This window comes from Diabrotica virgifera, chromosome 5, assembly GCF_917563875.1.
Source record: "Diabrotica virgifera virgifera chromosome 5, PGI_DIABVI_V3a".
NCBI classification, from domain to species: domain Eukaryota; kingdom Metazoa; phylum Arthropoda; class Insecta; order Coleoptera; family Chrysomelidae; genus Diabrotica; species Diabrotica virgifera.
The window spans coordinates 61527665-61548508 of record NC_065447.1 but is presented as its reverse complement, the minus strand read 5'-3'; the positions used below and the strand labels follow the sequence as shown (position 1 = coordinate 61548508).

Below are 20844 nucleotides of genomic sequence, written 5' to 3'. Positions count from 1 at the left end.
CTGCATACTAAAATTCAATATTTAGCTATACTAATAATTTTAAACAATAGTAGACTATATTAAAAATCATTTGAACATAAACAGAGTTTTTGATATCAAACTACTACAATTCTACAGGGTGTGAATATTGCTACGAAATTAGGAAAAAGACGTAATTATCTTTTAAACTACCCTGTATAACATTACAAAACCTCAGATTTAAAAAAGAAGATATCGAGGGGAATCCAAAAATGTAAAAATATACAGGGTGTTCCATTAAAAAAAACGAAGTTATAAGCAACTTCCGGTATAACGGGAAGTAGCAAATAGATGAAATTATTTTCATTAAATAGATCACTCTTCAAAACCACTTTATTCCAATTTTTATGATTCTGTTGCCTTTAGTTCTCGAGATATTTCTAATAGGCGGTTTATCTGCCTCAGCCTATATATAACAGATCATTATTTCATAGACTTTTATGCAAAAAAATAAATTAATCTGATGTTACAACAGCATCATCAGAGAGATGTAGTTTTAAAGTGATTTTCTGAATTACCAATTTTATTATGTAGGGAGAGTTTCAGAACATTATTTATGCCACTAATGATAAAATCATCTCTTTTCGAATAAAAGTGGTTTTACCTCATTGGTTTGTAACAGGTTAGATTTTATAATGCTTTAAAAAATATTCACTTTTTTTGTTTTGATTGTGTCCGAAAGTTAAACTTGTGAAGCTATCGTATAATCATTCAGATTTTTATAAGAAATGCTAAACAGAACTATTTGACGTACACATTTGTGACCGTTTCATATTCGTTGTGAAGCTATTGGACTAAGAATACCAGTAAAAAATGTGAATAAACTGCCACTAGTTTTCTCTTTGTTCAGGTGGCCGTTGCGTAATCGTTCAAATGAAGCCAGCAGTGGCAAAGGTTGTGAATCCTTTGGGCACCGTGGTGAACGTTCACTCTGACGACGAAGCTGACATAGAAGTTTTCGAAGAAGCCATTCACGAGAATTGCGACGAAACGCTATTTAGGCCTGTAGTCGCACCTAAACCTGCACTGCATCAAGATAAGGTGCAATACTGTGAGAATATGCTTACTAAAAGTTTAGACTCCACAACAGAAGTAGCTGTGAAGATACTAAAGAAATCTACAGATAAATCAGAAGACAAACCAGTCGCTAGTTATAACAAGGTCACTTCGGTAGATGCCAAAAGTAAGGAGGGTAAAAGTGAAAGTAAAAGATCTAAGAAAGTTGTTACCAAGGTTAAGGTAGAACCTATTTTTAATCTTTTAGACACCAAACCTCTTACACCAATTGTTACAGAAGTAGAAAAGGTCAAACCTCTAATTTCCATAGAAAAATTAAACACAGATTTTGAACAAAGTAATACAAGTCTCTTGGACTTCCCTACTTTAGACAATGACGATTTTTTCTCTCTAGAAAATCTTCCCAAGGTGGAGAGCTTCGAAGACGCAAACGAGGAGCCTAACACGGCGTTCAGCGATAAGAAAAAGTCCAAGTTAAAAGTCGATAGAAGCAGTATAGAGCACGTTTCAGAGAACAATTCATCAGAAGAAAACGCTTTTGAAGAAAAAGTCGCTCCCAAACGCAACAGAAAGCCGAAGTCAAAGCTAGGCGTTAAGATAGTTAATAATAATAACGAAAATACCAACGCGGATAAGAACCTAGAGAATTCTTCATCTGATATAACACTGCCCGCTCCTCCCAAGAAATCCTGGAGCAACATTGCTGCTACCAAACCCAAACCTAAGACTATCATCGATTGCACAGTAGACCAATTTGAAGATTTGCCCAAGATCGAATTCGTTGAAGAAGAATTCACCATACAGTTGCCCAAGAGGGCGCCTCAGGCTCCCCCAAACATATCAGACTTCATCGATGTAAACGTCAGCGAAGAGGAAAAGGCGGACACCGATACAGATAAAGACGTCTTCTCCATACCTGAAGATCCGTTTTTGTCGGCAGGCCATAAGTGTTCTGACGATGAAAAGTGTGACCTGAGCAGCTCCCCCACGGAGGCTACCGAGAGCGACGATTCAGGAAAGATTTCCAACACCACGATTTTTGTAGAGACCAAAGTACCGACGATAGCCAAGAGTTCGAAGAAGAAAAAGAAGAAAAAATAAGAGTGGTGTTAAGAAATTTTTGGTGTCGTTGAAAGAGTGATGGTTAGGTTGATACTATGTTAGAGAATATTGATTTTTGAAAATTGTGATTTCCTAAACAAGAGTCTATTTTTATGGAATGCTATGTTAAATGTGATGATGATATTCCCTTACACTTTATTTTTAGCTTCGAAAACAATCATTAAGGGCCATCCTTTTTATATTAGATACATTTTAATATTATTTATTAACAAACCAGAATGGAATATTAATTCAAAAACTTGCTTTAGGTATTGTTCAAATTTTACCTAAATTATTTCAATCTTTATTTTGAAAAAAATGTTATATCTGACAAAATTAGGAAAATGGAGAGAAGCAGGTATTAGAGGCGAATCAGCCTTTTATTATCTAGAATCCCATGGTATTTTTTATTGTGTTGACTATAAACTGCTGCGAATTTTAAGCGTTAGCGTGTTCTAGAAACCATGCTGATTATACAGGGTGTGTCATTGGGAAACGGAAATACTTGAATGGTGAATAGAGGTAACTCGGGCGGTTCTAAATATACAACAATTTTTGCCCACCATGTTTATAACCGAGTTACAGGGTGCTTTTTCGATTTTGCCCATTTCTTTCTGGATCCATAACTTTAGAACTACCTTGTATATTTTTTTGATATTTAATACACATTTATGTCTCACTTAGAATCCAAACCACCCAACTACTCATCACAAGAAAAATCCAGGTCCGGATTAACAAAAAATATAAATTCATTGTGACCTTGAAACAACACCCTTTAGATTGAAACTTTTAAAATATTTTAATAATAAATTATTAAAGCTAATGAATAAATACTCATTTTAAAAATGAATAATACTTATTTACTACATTGAAACGACCATCTTACTAATCACAACAAAAATCCAGGTCCGGATTAGCAAAAAAATATAAAGTAATTGTGACCTTGAAACAACACCCTGTATATTGAAATTTTCAAAATCCGTTTGTACATTTGAAAAGAGTACAAAATACTAAGTTTAATGGTTCGCTTACATCTTTCGCAGAGACCATTTAATTACTTTAGTTTTGAAATTATGTCGAAATTTTTAAAAACTCTGAGAACTCATAACAAAAATTTCGATATAATTTCAAAATTAATGTCATTAAATTGGCTGCGCAAAAAATTGAAGCGAGCCATTAAACTTAGTTGTTTGGGCTATTTTCAAACGTGTAAACGAATTTTGAAAATTTCAATATACAGTGTCTTTTTTCAAGGTCACAATTAGTTTATCTTTTTTTGGTAATCCGGACCTGGATTGTCATGGATTGGATTTTTCTTGTGATTAGTTAGCGGGTCATTTAAAAGGAAGTAAATAATTCCTGTTTTTTTTTTAAATTGAGTATTTTTATTCATTAACTTTAATAAATTATTATTAAAAGCGCTTTAAAAACCTGCTTTTTAATTTCAGAAGTCTTAAAAATTTCAATATATTGTATTTAATTTCAAAATTAAAGTCATTAAATTTTCTGCGCAAAAAAATAAACCGAACCTATAAACTCAGGTTTTTGTGCTCTTTTTAAATGTTCAAATGGATTTTGAATATTTCAATATACAGGGTGTTGTTTCAAGGGCATAATTACTTTGTGACTTTTTGTCTATCCGGACATGGATTTTTCTTGTATTGTTCTTAAAAATTTCAATGTAATTTCAAAATTCATTCAAAATCAAAAGGTATTAAATTGTCTGCGCAAAAAATTGAAGCGAACCATTGAACTTAGTTTTTTGTGCATGCAAACGAATTTTGAAAATTTCAATGTATAGGCTGTTGTTTCAAGGTTCCACTGAATTTATAATTTTTTTAATCCAGACCTGGATTTTTCTTGTGATTAGTGGTTGAGTGGTTTGGGTTCTAAATGAGACATATTATGTGTACCAAATATCAGAAAAATATACAAAGTGTTTCTAAAATTATGGGTCCTGAAATAAATGGGCAAGACCGACAAAACTCAGTTATAAAAACCGTTAGACCCAATAAATGTGGTATATCTAGAACCGCCTTAGTGACCTCTATTCACCATTCAAGTATTTACGTTTCCTAATAAAACACCCTGTATAAAATAGAATCTTATTTCGTACAGAGATGCAATTTTTTTAATCAATTGCTGGTCTATTTTTGGTAGCCGTGTTTTTACATAGCTAATTAATTAAATAACAAAATATTTTCGAAAATCACATTTTCTAACATAGTAACCAATAAGCCCAAAATTGTGTAAACGTAAATTATTTTAACTGTAATCTATTAATATATTTGTAATATATATTTCATCTACTATTTAAGTATTTAGGCACTGCTGGACAACCTGAATACTATTGTATTTTAAATGGTTATTACACCATGTGAGTATAAGGTTTCCTAAACGTCATACATACACAATTATTAGGAAAAGAGTATATTGAAGCTTTCACTTTTTAATTAGTATACCGAAAGAGATATACAGAGAAAATATTTCTTTTCATTTTAGTGATATATAGAAAGAAAGGTGAAGAATTCACCTTGTATTAAGTACCTAATGTAGACTACATATTCATTACGCAGCAAATTACGTTTTTTATTAAATTGTTTTTTAGAGGTTACTTTTAAAATCATGTTAAAACCACTAATGTAACTGAAAATGTGAATAAACTCTGAATGGTTTATTTATATTTTTCTATAGCAAATGAAAAATAAATAAACAAAATAAACAACTCCAATTTCAAAAGCAACGAGAAACCTAAAAGATAAAATCTAAAATATTTCTAAAGTCGGAAACAAATTAAGATTTTCGCCTGTACCAGATTCTTCTAGAATTTACAAGGAAAACGGGCGATAAATTAACAGACATGGGGAATCTACGATATGAATTCCACAACACGTCAATTTATATACACTTGAGACCAGGGTTCTTTACCCGTGCGTCATTAATACCTGGCGAGATAAAACACATACTTTTTATCTAGCATCATTGTCTTCCACGCATGAAACAAAAGACAAACCAGCTACCGCCTGTTATTAAGTAAAGACACATGTTATTTTTATGAACGATCTAGACTCAGTACATCGAAAAGAGATGGGTACAAAAAAGAGTCTTGGGACATTTTCAGAATTTAAGTACAGTGGAACTTCGATAAGTCGGATTAATCGGGACCGCGGCCAATCCGGGCTATCGAAAATACGGGTTAGCCGGAGAATATGGTAAAAATTAATAAAATACGGTATACTTAGCAGCGATAGATAGTTGGCGTATTCCATGACGTTTTTTCCATCTGTCCAGCCAACCTTGACTCGCAATGAAATTTAGTTCGGAATTAGGCAAGATTTTATTCAGCTTGAGTGCTGTTTCTTGAATAATTGGTCCAGACACTGGTAAACCACGTTCCCATTCCGCACAAAACCACACATACAAAGCGTCGTCGAGAGTCTCATTTTTAGCTTTCTTAGCTTTGCACCGATTGTCCAAACTGTCTTTTGTTATCATTTTGAAACAAAATTCTTCGATTTTAGTTCTATTTTTCTTCCAATCCGATACTGTGTAGATGTACTAAAGATTCGTCTTTATCAATCCTACCTAATGCTTTTAGTCTATTTTCCATTGTCACTACAACATTTTTACGTTTTGTTGCCATTACGTAGACAAAAACACACGCAAACATCTGAAGCACTACTACAGAACGGAAGCGAATAATACGACTGTACTACACACAATACGGTCACAATCGGAACGATGATATTTAAGAACAGTGGAGACTAAGACCTTTGTTTAAAAAATAATTTTTCCGATATTGTTGCGATAATGTTTCCGATAATCCGAGCCAATGAACGTCGCTCTGCCGCCGTGTGCCATGAGTCATTTTACTATCGTATAGTTCAAATTACACAAATACACATTATCTCTCAAATATTATATTACATACATTTTTATTGTTGAAATGTTTGATGAAAATCGGTGCGGGTTAGCCGGACTTCCGGGTTATCGGGGGCCGACCTATCGGGGTTGTAGGTACCTACAATTTGCGTTTGTGACGTTTCTGGTTTGTTTACTTGTCACTGTCAGTTTGTTGGATATTTTGCTGTTTTTGTCCTGTTTTTTGCATTAAGAAGTTATTTATATTACATAAACAGTTGTTTTTACTACTAATTTTATATTGGATATTGAAATTTTAAGGTACCTATTATATTTTCCGGTAATATCATACAAAGTTAACCTCATTCGCAGTTAAGGAAAGTTTTGTTTAAGTTTCCATAAAAGTGAAATAAATAACAAAAAGAAAATATTTTATTGTCAAATATTTATATTATAACAAATATTTAATTACAAATGATATTAAAATGATTTATTAAGCTACTTCAAATGTAGCTGTAATTATGCACCAAAATTTTAAAGCAAAACTAACATTTTACATTTTATTTATTTGATAACGTCAATTTTTTTAATATACTCCTTGATCGGAATAGTATAGCCACTTTCTGTCACTTGCTGTTGCGTGGAATAGATTTTTGACTTATTTTATATGCTTTAAATGATGACGCACGGGTAAAGAATCCTGGACCCAACTGTAGCTAAAAATCAAACGAGTTTTGATTCCTAGTACTCAGTTCGTGAGTAAGAACGAAGGTAAATGAATAAAGTTAAGATTTAATTTCGTTTCAGAGACCACCACCATCTGTTTATGTATGTTTCAACCCCTTAGTTTTTTCATAACAGCCCGTGGTGTGCTATGTTCAAGCTGTTGCTGAAAACCGTGCATCTACGGTTTCTAGTCATTCTTAATGAGCACCATTCAAAAAAAATGTAAAAGTGAAACATATGACAGGAAAAACAAAAAAAGTATATGTTTGTCAACCCTGTAACCTCTTTCTTACTGTTAGCAAAAAATATAATTATTTTATTTTATTCTATAGGAATTAAAATTTGAGTCACCTACAATTTCATATCTATAACTGTCTTGTGTTTATCAGGATCCAAAGTAGTGGAAAAATTAGCATAACCTATTTCTCTCTCTCTCTCTCTCTCTCTCACACACACACTCTCCCTCTTCTTCCTTCCTTCCTAATGTAGTGTTGCATTTGTTAGCCAAAAGTGAAAAATGGCTGATTGTCTAGATCAGCGCAGCAAAACCTATATAATAGTATTTATACTGCTTAGGGCCAATTTTTCATATCGAGTTCAACTCCAGTTTTACCTGAACTTTTAGTGAACGTCAGTTTAACGTCAAAATCGTCTTTTTAAATTCACGTTCAACCGATGGCAGTTTAAACATGAACAATGCTTGAACGCTGGAATTCGGCCGTTCAAAGATTACAGAACCCAGTTCAGATGATTTCATGGATTACGCATGCGTTGTATTAACACGAAACGCTGTCATAATATAAATATATCCTGTTTTCTTATATTAAGTCTAAGGATAAACGATAACATTATTTTTGTTTTTATAACATTTATCTATAATTATTAAAATTACTATTTGATTATAAATACTTAAATTTAACTGTATTCAAAAACAGCATAAAAATGGTCGTACAAAATGGCGATAGTTTTTTACCTTTTGCCATCTATTGGTATTTCTCGAAAGCTGTACAACGTGCACTGACATGAACGCGCACTGACATGAACGTGCAATGAGAAAGGCATTCCAAACAAAACCGAAGTTCACCGGTGAACTGCGGTCAACTGAACCATAGATTAACTCAAATATGAGAAATCGACCCTTAACGTAACTCATCCGAAATGAAAATAAATTGAATCTTAATATTTTGAGCCCAGGAATCTACGGTTAAAATATTTCCAATTATTAATGAAACACCCTGTATACAGTTCTTTATATAAATTTGATACGTAATATTTTAAGAACCAATTATCTGGATATCTCTTTTAAAATTTAATGGCAGTTCTTTGGCTATATTAGATATTAGTTTAGGACATTACTTTTTAGTTAGATAACTAAACGTACAACTTATTTTAAACCACATACAAAAGACCAAAAACAAAATAATACACAGAAATAATAAAAAATATGTTAGATATATTTGTAGTTAATAGTTTTAATTATAAGATTTGTACCTGTACCTACCTGTTTCCCTTTATCAACCTGTAGGTTTAATCAAAACGGAAAAATTACCAACTAGTTATAAAAAAAGTAATTATGAATTAATGGCAATAAAAAATTTGGAGTTAATGATTTAAAAATGATCACATTAAAATATAGCAAATATTTTTTTATGTAAGTTATAGTTTTTTATGAAGCTTCAGTATACACTTCAAGTATACATACTGTTTATAAAAGAAGACATTTTACATCCAAAGTATATAATAAAGATCAGCTTTAAAGTCATGACTTATCTTATAAGATATTAATTTATTTGTACAAAGATTTTTTTATATTAATATACGTTCGCAGACATTGTTTCAACATGCGTTATGACAAATACATGTACACATTACCTTACAGAAAATCGGAGAAGATCACTGTCGACGTGAAGGAGGTTTATTAGCAAAACGGTAAAATTTCTAAAAAATTTGTTACTTTAGTAATTTTGTATGTTAATACAGGTTACATTTTAAAATTATTTTGGCATATACGGAGTGTCCCAATAAATTGTGCATCCCAAAGTTATGTTTTTTATTGCGCTCCCTGTAAGTTATTGCAGTTTTAGATACTACTTAAAATTATAATACATTTATATAAGCTATTATATATATGAAGTTGACATATGGTATGTTTAAGATTAAGTATTGTTAGATTATTTTTTTTAAATAAAAAAAATTATAAATTAAAATCTGACAAACAAGATAAAATGTTCATCCATCTGAGCATGGCCTTAGTCTCATTTTGCGCCATTTGAATCCAATTTGTAGACTCCTTTTTATGTCATCGGTTCATCTTGTCGAGGACCTCTGTCTGTGTCAGCTTGTATTCGGGATATCCATTCCAAAACTCTTTTCGACCACCTATTATCAACTGCTCTTGCTACATGACTTGCTAAGTTCAATTTTTGTGTTGTTATTCTTTCAATTCTGTCAAGTATTTAAGACAACGCTGGAGGAAAGCATAGAAGGCATAAAGATAAATGGAGAAATAATTAATAACATATGGTATGTTGATGACACTGTGATTCTAGCGAGTAGCATGGAGGATCTGAGTTGCTTAATGAGTAAGATACAAAAAACAAGTGCACAATACGGACTCAAACTATACATCACAAAAGCCAAATGGATGTTAGTAAGCAAAACCCAACAACGACTAAGACAACTGATATTAGACAATCAAAGAATTGAACACGTGGATTCGTACATCTACTTAGGAACAACAGTTAATTCAAGTTGGGATCTTTTTCTTCTTCTTCTTCTTCTTCTTCTTCTTCTTCTTATTCTTCTTTTTCTTCTTCTTATAATAGGCCTCTTGGCCTGTTCCTTAGCGATTTTGAGCTTGTATTCGTAGCTGAGATGTTGACTGCCACCTATCTCGCCACCTTTTAAAGGGTCTTCCTATTGGTCTCTTGCCTGTTGGCTTCGAACCCCTGGCTATACGGGCTATTCTCTCGCTGTCCATTCTCGTCACATGCTGATTCCACTCTCGTCGTCTCTATCTTCCCCACCGTACTATATCTTGTATGTTACAGTGATCTCTTATTCTGTCGTTCGGTATTCTGTCTCTCAGTGTTTTCCCAGTTATTGACCTCAACGTTCTCATTTCTGATGTTCTCAGTATCCTCTTGGTTTCTGCTGTGTCACATCTTGTTTCTATCGCGTACGTTATGATCGGTCTTACTTATACATGATTTGTATATGCGTACTTTCCCTTCCAGCCTCATATCTTTGTTTCTCCAGATGACATCCCTCAGACATCCTGACACGTAATTGGCTTTGTTTGCTTGCTTTCGGACGCTCTCTTTAACATCTCCATAACTACGTATTTCGATTCCCAGATATTGGAATCTCGAGACTTGTTCAATTAGTTCGTTGTTAATTACTAATTTGCATCTTATGGGTTCCCTTGACACTTATGGGTTCCTATGACACAACCAGGGATTTTGTCTTGGCTGTTGATATTTTCATGTTGTAGTTCTTCGCCACTGTAATGAAAGTTTGTGCCATTCGCTGTAGGTTATCCTCGTTGTCAGATGATTTTTATTTGTAAACAGAGGATTTTTATTTGTTTTTCCGCCATCTTATATCCTTTTCCAGTACCTTTAATGTTTTCTATGATTTTGTCCATGACTAAATTAAAAAGCAATGGGCTCAAGCTATCCCCTTGTCTGATTCCCGAGTTGATTTCTACTTCCGATGTTAGTTCACTCTCGACTTTTATTCTGGTTTTGTTCTTCGTATTAATGTCTTTAATTATCCTTATCATCTTGTTGGGCTGATTTTTCTTCTTTAGCAATCTTAGCACATCTTCCAATCTTACACAATCGAAGGCGTTAAGAGTTTAAGAGTTGTGCTCAGCAAGGTGATGATACGGTAGTTGCTAGGGTCTTTGCTGTTTCCTCTCTTGTGTATAGGTATTGTTATACTCGTCCTCCACTGGTCTGGTACACGCTGCCTACATATTATTTCTTGAAAGAGGATCTCTATGTTTCCGATTAAGGTTTCTCCTCCGTATTTCAGGAGTTCATTTGGTATCCCATCGGGTCCTGGTGCTTTTCTGTTTTTTAATTTACGTATGTTATTCCTTATTTCTTCTTTTGTGATTTCTAGTTCTGTATCTATGTTGGATTCGTCTTCATTTCCTGTTTCTTCCTCTTCTTCAGGTATTATAGTATCTTCCTTATATAGTTCTTCTATATAGGCGGTCCATTGTTCTGCTTCTATTTTATTTAAACTACTATATTCGTTAATGGGTTTTTTCCTATTTTTTAGTATTTTCCAAACTTTTCTTTGCGCCCCATACAAATCGTGTTCCATTTCTTTGGTAAAGCGTGTCCAATATTCCCTTTTTATATTTTTTATCTTAGAATTGATGTAATTTCTTGGTTCTCTGTATTAATGGTAATTGTTTGGTGTTTTGTTAGTGCAGTATTGTAGGTACGCTTTCCTTTTCTCATACGCTAGATCTCTTATTTCAGTATTGAACTAGGGCTTTGATATTTTTGTTGCATTCAGGTTAATTTTTCTAACCCCTATGCTTTGCGGCTTGTAATATATTATATTCTATTTTTGCCCATGTCTCATTTACTCCTTCACCTGTTGTTACAATCACCTGTTGTGGGTTTATCTCAAATCTTTATTCTAAACGTCTTTTATACATCCATTTTGTGTTTTGGTTCTCTAGAGACTCAATGTTTAGTTTTTCGAAGTACTTGGGTAGTTTTTTCTTGTTTTGTGGTATTTTGAGCAAACATTTTCCAAGCACCATTTTATGGTCTGATCCGATATTGGGCGATGTTAATGCTCTTATGTCTAGTATTTGTTTAGGTATGATTTCTCTATTTGTAATTATATAGTCTATTGTTGATTGTTGGCCTTGCGTGTTTTGCCATGTGTAGTTGTGTTGGGGTTTGTGTGGAAAAAACGTGTTGTTTATTCTCAACAAATTTTGGGTACAGGATTCAACAAGGTATTCTCCATTTCGGTTCAATGTATCTTCGTTGAATCGTTGTTTGATATTATCTATGCTGTCGTTTCCTACTCTTGCACTGAGATCTCCAAGAATAATTATTTTTTTGTTCTTCTGTATCTTGTCGATTACATCCTGTAGTTTATTGTAGAAGTCTTCGGTCTCCCCCTCGGGTTTACTTATATCTGGTGCGTAGACTGATGTGGAGTTTAGTGTTTTCCATATTCAAAGTCGTCATCAGGATTCTATGGTTGATATATTCGATGTTTTCTATGCTCTTTTCATCACCAAGCCCCGGATACCGGGCAAGTTGGGATCAAGCGAAGGAAATGCGTATAAGAATAGAAAAAGCAAGAGCGTCGTTCACTAGCATGAAGCAAATTTTCACCTCTAACAGCTTCACCCTACCTCTCAAAATCCGACCTCTGAAATGTTATATATTCCCGGTTTTGTTATATGGAATGGAGGCGTGGACAATGACCGCAACATAATGAAAAAAGTACAGGCCTTTAAAATGTGGTGTTACCGACGTTTTTTACGTACATCCTGGATCGAGCACGTGACCAACGAGGAGTCGAGGAGATACTACGCCGGATAGGTAAAGAGTGAGAGGTAGGAATAACTATAAAGAAAAGAAAGTTAAAATACCTGGGTCATGTTATGAGGCACAATAAATATACAGGGTGTCCCCGAAAATAGTGCGTTCCTTTAAGGTATGGATATAATACACAATTTAGAACAAAAAAGTCCTATAACATTTTTTTTCTAAAGTTAACCGTTTCCTAGAAAAAAATTACATTGTTCTCCATATAAGTGAATTTTTATTTTCATAAATTTGAATGACATGGCAACGTAGCCTAGAAGAACTTGCTGTGACTGTGGAAATTTAACCTAATAACCCCTTGTTTATTTACTTTGAGGTGTGATTTTTGGGGTTGTTGACATCGTAGGTACCTACCTGCAAAATGATGGATATGGGTTTGGTTGATATTTACATTATTTTACCTACCAGATTTAACTGACCTACAAACCTACTTTTTTAATCTTTAGATTTTTGAGTTGCGCGTTGTTGCCAGACTTCAATTTGCATATCAAAATGTATTTTCGTTTTTTGGTCAAACGGATCAATTTCGAAAAAAATGTTATAAGACTTTTTTGCTCTACATTGTGCCTTCTACCTATACCTTTAAGGAACGCACTATTTTCGGGGACACCCTGTAGAGTATTACAGCTAATCATCTAAGGGAAAGTAAACAGTAGAAGGGTCCAGAGAAGAGGAGACACTTGTGGCTCCAAAACTTGCGGCAATGGTTCGGATTGTCATCTGTCGAACTATTCAGATCTTCCATAAACAAAGTCAGAATAGCAATGTTAATTGCCAACGTTCTGAACGGACAAGGCACATGAAGAAGAAGAATTCTTTCAATAACGTCTGCTACTACTGATCTTTTGCGTATAGTAGTCTATCACGACGAGAAATCATATTTTAGGGCTATTTAACAAGTATTTGAGTTCACTGATGATGGACTGATAGGTCCGAAAACGTTCGTCCGTAACACAATATACCTATTACATAGAAAAAAACATTTTATTAGAACATTACATAGAACATTAAAACATATTACATAGAAGTTATTTTACTTCGGTGTTAAGAGTTTTTTAACTATATGGTATACAGCCAACCCAGTGAACTATCCCTTTTTAGAAATCATATTATTCTCTACATTGCTCTTGTAGTTCACTCATTGTTGTTCTTGCGAGTGTTAGGGTTTGTGCATCATAGGTCATCTTTGACAGAATGTATTGACTAAATACTGATCTGATGGCCTAAATACTTGTAGGTGTCAACTGGTTTCTATGTCCCTTTTTTGTAGCAGTATGGAGCTCTTGGAGCATTATTTGCGCCTATTCGAAGATGTCCGCAATGAGAACGATGTCATCTGTAAACTTAAGATTATTTAAAAATTGTCCATCTGCTTTTCTTGTTCCGATCTCTTTAGAAGACAGGCAACCTATCTCCGTTAGGAGACAGGTTGTCTCCTTTCCGAACGTCCCTTTCAATATGAAAGATCCAGTATCCTCATTAAGTCTTAAACATGCTATGGCATGCTCATAGATATTTGATGAGGCATATGTATCGGTGACCTATTCTACATTGCGTGGAACATCTCAGTAATCAATTTAGGAGACAAGTTGTCTGATTTCCGAACGCCTTTTTCAATACGAAATGTCCCAGGATCTTCATTAAGTCTTAACAAGATGTAGCCGGCTCATAGATTTATTTGATAAGAGATATGTGTCGGTGGTATATTCTACATTGCGTTTGAGCATGTATCATTTTACTTTGGTTGACCATGTCAAATGCTTTTTCAAAGTCCACAAAGACAAGTATCGGGATCTATTGTATTCAAGAGCTTGTTCCGTATCCAGCTTTAAATCCTGCTTGGCAATTTATAAATGTGATATAACAAGCTAATGCGTCTCAGTTCTACAATAACTATTTTGTCATCACCAGCTGCTTTATTATTTTTCGTTTGAGTTCCTACTCCTTGTATTATGCCTAAGAATTTTAAGAGATTGTTAATAAATAGGCAAATTATCAATATTGTCTCTCTGTGTCAATGATTTTCAAAAAAATAACGAATGTTAAAAAAATAAAAGTACATGAAATTTAATATACATACTATAAAACATAAAATATATTTTAATTTTATCTTAAGTCTAAAAACAATAACATAAATGGTGTCTATAATAAAAAATATAACTTTACAACTGAGATTCACAAAGTAGTTTATTGGGACATCCTATATATTATATTATAATATACATGGTCAATAATAATATTATTGATTAATTAAGCACAATTAAATACAGTTCCCAGAAAAACTTCAATGAAAAAATAATATTAGATGGAGAAAGAAACGATAAGATAATGGAAGCAAATCTCAAGATAACATTGTCATTTATCGTCTCAAAATAGTCAATGAACAGGGATACAGAAAGAGAAACAACATAATGTAGTAAAAGTGATACTGTTCGTCCGCTATAAGTTTTCCCATGCGTCACGATTCATTTTCAAACAAATTAAGTCAAAACATAAATATGCAGTCCAGGGCTCATCTGTTGTGAGATGGACGTTGAGAGGTGACTCATATTTTTTTGCAGAAATTGCTTGGAAATAACTCATATAAATAATAATTGAGTTATCCTCCCACTCAAAAAAATTTCGGAACTTTGTTTAAATAATCAAAATGTTAAAAGAATGAAGGAAAAATTCGATTTTTTTCTTCGTTTTTTGATAACTTTCAAAGTATTCACTTCCGAGAAAAGTTGCACTGACATAAAAGTTTCTTAACTAAATTTCCTGCAATATAGGGGTTGTCAAAAATGTTAAAAATTGTCACCCTTGTTGCAAAATAGCAATAATTGCGAAAAACCATAAAAAAACAAGTATTCGCATTTTACGCTTTTCAACCATTTATGCTACACTTAGGACCTTCATATTTTACCCTGCAAAACTTTGATATAATAAAACAATACTGTACATTTCATTAAGATGGATTCAATAGATTTTGCAAAATAAATTTTGCAATCCAGGTTTCGCAAAAAAAATTCATTTTTTCAAAATGTTGCAGGACCGAAAATAAAGCAGATATTAAGTTGAATTTTTTTACATATAGAAGAAGACAGTACCTTTCATTTGCAATTTGCAAAATTAAAATCTATTAACTACCACGGCGTCAGGATTTTTTTAAATAAACAGCGGTGTTCGATTCACACAAATTGATTTCCACCAAAATTTCTTCCAATCTTTGTCTAATATATTATTTTCTTACTCTGTATTTTGTTGTATTTTAATATTTTAATTCCACAAAAATCAAACTAATTTGATTATTGTTTAAGCCATGGCATGTGTTTAAAAATAATAAACTTGTATTCTCTAAGTTAAAATATATAAACAAAGAAAGTTTTTGCTAAAAAAGTATTATTTCAAAGGACAGAGTATGTGTTTTTATTTTGCAATAAACAAATTTATTTATTTATATCGAAATGTACTAAAAATTAAGATTTATCAAATCATTATCAAAGGTATTCTTCTAGGGAAGGGAACAGTATTCTTCTATATGTAAAAAAAATTCAACTTGCTCTCTGCTTTATTTTCAGTCCTGCAATATTTTGAAAAAATTAATTTTTTTTGCGAAAGCTGGATTGCAAAATGTATTACATCCATCTTAATGAAATTAACAGTATTGTTATTATATCATAAAGTTTTTCTGGGTGAAATATGAAGGTCCTAAGTGTAGCATAAATAATTGAAAAACGTAAAATGCGAATACTTGTTTTTTTTTTATGTTTTTTCTTCGCAATTATTGCTATTTTGCAACAAGGGTGACAATTTTTAAAATTTATAACTAATCCTGCATTGTAGGAAATCTAATTACTCAATTTTTATGTTAGTGCAACTTTTCTGGGAAATGAATACTTTTAAAGTTGTAATTGTTACAAAGTTAAAAAAATCGAATTTTTCCTTCATTTTTTGACATTTTGATTATTTAAACATTGTTCCGGACCTTTTTGAGTGGGAGGATAACTCAAATATTATATGAGGTATTTTCAAGCAATTTCTGCAAAAAATATGAGTCACCTCTCAACATTCAAATGTACTAATATTTTTACAAATTCGCCCTGGTCTAGTACTGATACGACAAACGATCCGTGATGACTGCAATTCCCGATTAAAGTAAAAAAAACGATGATTTTTGTAGTTTTGTTTTTAAACAAATATGAGAAAACTATGGACTAAAACAGTCTAGTACTGATACGACAAACGATCCGTGATGACTGCAATTCCCGATTAAAGTAAAAAAAAACGATGATTTTTGTAGTTTTGTTTTTAAACAAATATGAGAAAACTATGGACTAAAACATAAATTCAAATAGTAATTTACATAATGACAAAGAAAAAAAATGTCTGCAAACGTATGTTGGGTAATTTAACAGTATTTTTTGTAGCAACTTGTGATTTTAGTAAGAGAATGATGCAGGAATTCGCAGTATTTTATATAACGATCAAACTTTCTTAAATAAATGTACCTTCTATATTTCAACTTTGTATCAAAATTTGCTTAGAATAATGAGAGATATATTTTCTTCTACAGGGATTAAAAGCTTTAGTTTATTTATTGATCTTTCTATGGTACATTCCATGTCAAATCACTCTGACAACTGACAAAAACTTGAGGATCTCCGATTTGTCTGAAACTTGGTATATAGCTTCTACGTAACATAAAAATAAGACATTTAAGCCTGAACAGTAGTTTTTTTTCCTTGGGTGTTTTAAATATCATTTTTAGGGATTTTACAGTGATTTGGTATTTATTTAAATAAATTTGTATATTTTATCATAAAGTATTAATGGATATATAATATTTCAACAGAAGGGACTCAAAAATGTCATTATACGGCATTATAACATGTTATTTTGATGTTTTCGATTAAATTTTAGTATATAAAACGTTAAAACATTTTTTACATTTTCCTCAATTCCCAAAATACATATTCTTCGATTTGGCTTAAAATTTGCCCACAGAACACAGCCAAAATAATGAACTTTAAGTGGTTTAAAGAATTTTTATTATTTTACAATAAAAAAAGTTGCACATGCAATAATATCAGAGTCAAAAATATAGGCGTCTACGGTAATTACAATTCAACTACTAAATAGAAGAAAATATCGGCTGCAGGAAAAAAATGGTTAAAAAGAAATTGTAATAATAATTATTGTAAATTGTACAAATATTTTAAATGCGATTTATTTGGAACAATTTTGAGTTTTTACCATTTTTGTCAAAAAGTTGAAAATGGCGGAGATATTGAACAAAAACAACTACTATAAAACCAATCAGATCTTAGCAAAAAAAATTAAAGGTCAAAATTGTAAAAAATTTAATTCTCCCCCATTTTTGTATAGCTACATTTTTGTCGTAAAACTAATAGTAAACGGGATAATTTAATAATTATGCTCTAACTGTCACTATTTCCCCCTTAACTCGGAAAATATCGACCGCACAAAAAAAAATTGCAATAAAAGGAATTATAGCAAATCGTATTTTCAACAATTTCGGTCTCCACACTTTGTGTCGAAAGTTGAAAATGGCAAGATATTGAGCAAAAACGGTTATCCTTTAAAATCAAGATGGAGTCTAACGCAACGGCGGAATTCATTCGAGATTTTAAATTTGAACTACTATTGACCCCCCTTAAAGATTAGAAAAATAACACTTTGGGCACCTCGGCATGCAAAGTCAAATGCTATCCCGACTGGACCATATATTTTTGACTCTGATATTATTGCATGTAATTTTTTTTTATTGTAAAATAATAAAAATCGCTTTAACCACTTAAAGTCCTTTATTTTGGCTACCTGTAGGCAAATTTTCTGCCAAATCGAAGGATATGTATTTTGGGAATTAAGGAAAATGTAAAAAGTTGCCTTTTAACGTTTTCTACACTAAAATTTGATCGAAAACATCAAAATGACTTGTTTTAATGCTGTATGACATTTTTGAGTCCCTTCTGTTGACACATTATTTCTTCCATCGATACTTTATGATAAAATATACAAATTTATTTAAACAAATACCAAACCACTGTAAAATCGCTAAAAATGATATTTAAAACACTCAAGGAAAAAAACGACTGTTTTGGCTTACATGTCTTATTTTTATGTTACGCAGAAGCTTTACATCAAGTTTCAGACAGATCGGAGACCCAAAAATTTTTTGGATCCAAAATCGAGTCGTTTGAAATGGAATCACCCCTATATGTAAATCAAAATACCAGGTGTGCCGCTTATATTTAATATTGCATTAACTTTATTTCTATGCACCAGCAACAGGTAACAGTGGATTCGGGACATTCAGCTAAGAAACTGCATTGTTTTCAAGCACTTGTACTTGTATAATATTGTGCATTTGTATTAGAAAAATAGTTGAGGTTGTTCGCCTATTCTTCGAAATAATAACAGGTCGCGATGGCAGTAACTCGATGAAATACGACAGACCCAAAAAAACTAAGAATGTATAGTGTTTTTACTACAAAAATACGCTTACGTCATTCAAGATTTCTGACGTCAGAGCATTGCCAAAACATTAGAATATGACTTTTAATCATGGCCATGTTTTTGTACAGTGAGAAGCTAGGCATTAATACTTCTCAGAGATATTTTTCTTTGTTTTTGTTTACTGTACAAAATAATATATATAATTGTGTATTCTAATTAATAATGTCAATCGGTTTTCATTACTTGCTGAGATGTATTAATTAACAACCATATTATCATATAGACAAGGCGAAAACGGCGGGTTCTTTGGAGAAAATACTCCCATGAGGTTTTTTTGCATAATCACATACGTGAGACATTCCAGAATAAGATTGAAGAAGCCGCCCACGCGAAAAGTGGTCCAAATTTTTTTTAACAATTTTTTTTAATCAAATTGCAAAAATCAATATTTTTGCCCGGACAATTTTTTTAGGTTTTTTTGGACTATTCTGGATAAAAAAGGTCTCTTATAATTTTTCTCTAAAGTTGATAGTTTTCGAGGTAAAAGCATTTTAAAATTGAAAAAACGAAAAATGGTGATTTTCAAGGCTTAATAACTCGGTTAAAAGTTATTACTATGAAAGTCAGAAAGTGACTAAATCAAAGTATAAAGCTCCACCTATAAAATCCTGAAGAAATTTTTGTCATTATTTGAGTACTAAGCTGTTATTTTTAAGTAAAAATAATGAGCGCCATGCAAGTATTAGGCGGCCGTCCATGATGAGTGCGAAAGAGATGCCATTCAGGCAGTTCAATGGCGCATCTCACTCGCACTCACATTTACAGCCGCATCAATACGATCTTACCGCTCATTATTAATAAATAAAAATAACTGCTTAGTAATAAATTAATGACACAAATTTCTTCGGGATCATGAGGGGGGGCTTTAAATTTGATTTAGTCACTTTTTGACTTTCATAATAATAATCTTTAACCGAATTATTAAGTCTTAAACATGGCCATTTTCGCGTGTTTCAAATTTTAAATTGCTTATAACTCGAACACGATCAACTTTAGAGAAAAATTACAAGAGACCTTTTCTGTCCAGAATGGTCCGAAAAATCTAAAAAAAATTTGTCCGGGCCGAAAATATTGATTTTTGCAATTTGATTAAAAAAATTGTTAAACAAATTGGACCACTTTTCGCGTGGGCGACTTCTTGAACCTTATTCTGGGGTGTCTTACGAATGTGATTATGCAAAAAAATCTCATGGGAATATTTCTTCGAACGAACCCGCCGTTTTCGCCTTGTCTAATAGTGTATAATCACTAAAATAGTTCATTTAATATTTTAAAGCTAAAAATGACAGATGGATGTACTGAATAGTATTTGATACAAGTAGAATATTCCTATATCACGAGATTATAAAGAAATATAAGCTTTGGTTTTTTTTCTATCTAAATTACCTATGTATTCACAGGTACTTTACTATTATCTATTTATATTACTAGCCTAACCTAACACTAAAAAATAAAAAAATATCAAAGTATAATTATTGAAATAAAAATACTAAAATAAAGAATAAAGTTCCTCAACTAGCGAATGAATTTTTTATTCGATTATTATTATCTATCTAATCTAATCAGCCTTAAACGCCCATTCCTTAAACGCCCTGTTAATCTCCACTGGTCTCTATTCTGGGCGTACTGCATCTAGTCCTGTATTATTATTATACCTGTACTAAAAGCTCAAGTACTAAAAAATAACGAAACCGTATCGTTATGGAGTGTGTAAGATTGATACACATTATAAATCATTTAAGACAATACATATTTTATAACTTTTCCAAAGCTTTTATTTATTTATAAACAATCTCGTGCTATACCTATAATACATTATTTTATTCTTATTAAATACTATTCAGTACATACATGCATCTGCCATATTTAGCCTTAAAATATTAAATGATCTATTTGATTGATTATACATTATGATAATAAGTAGGTATTGTTGTTAATTAATATATTTCGGCCAGTAATGAAAACCGATTTACATAATTAATTAGAATAAATAATTATATATATTATTTGT

At 32.1% G+C, this 20844-nt stretch overlaps 1 protein-coding gene across 1 annotated transcript in view; it reads left to right on the top strand.

Annotated features, from left to right (window-relative positions):
• Positions 1-15322, top strand: part of LOC114334498 (breast carcinoma-amplified sequence 3 homolog) — a 106399-nt gene extending 91077 nt beyond the window's left edge. The window contains exon 10 of the mRNA XM_028284545.2: positions 869-15322. Coding sequence (XP_028140346.2) covers positions 869-2136 — 1268 coding nt within the window. The 3' untranslated portion in view covers positions 2137-15322. The remainder of the gene's footprint in view (positions 1-868) is intronic.
• The last annotated feature ends 5522 nt before the right edge of the window (positions 15323-20844 follow it).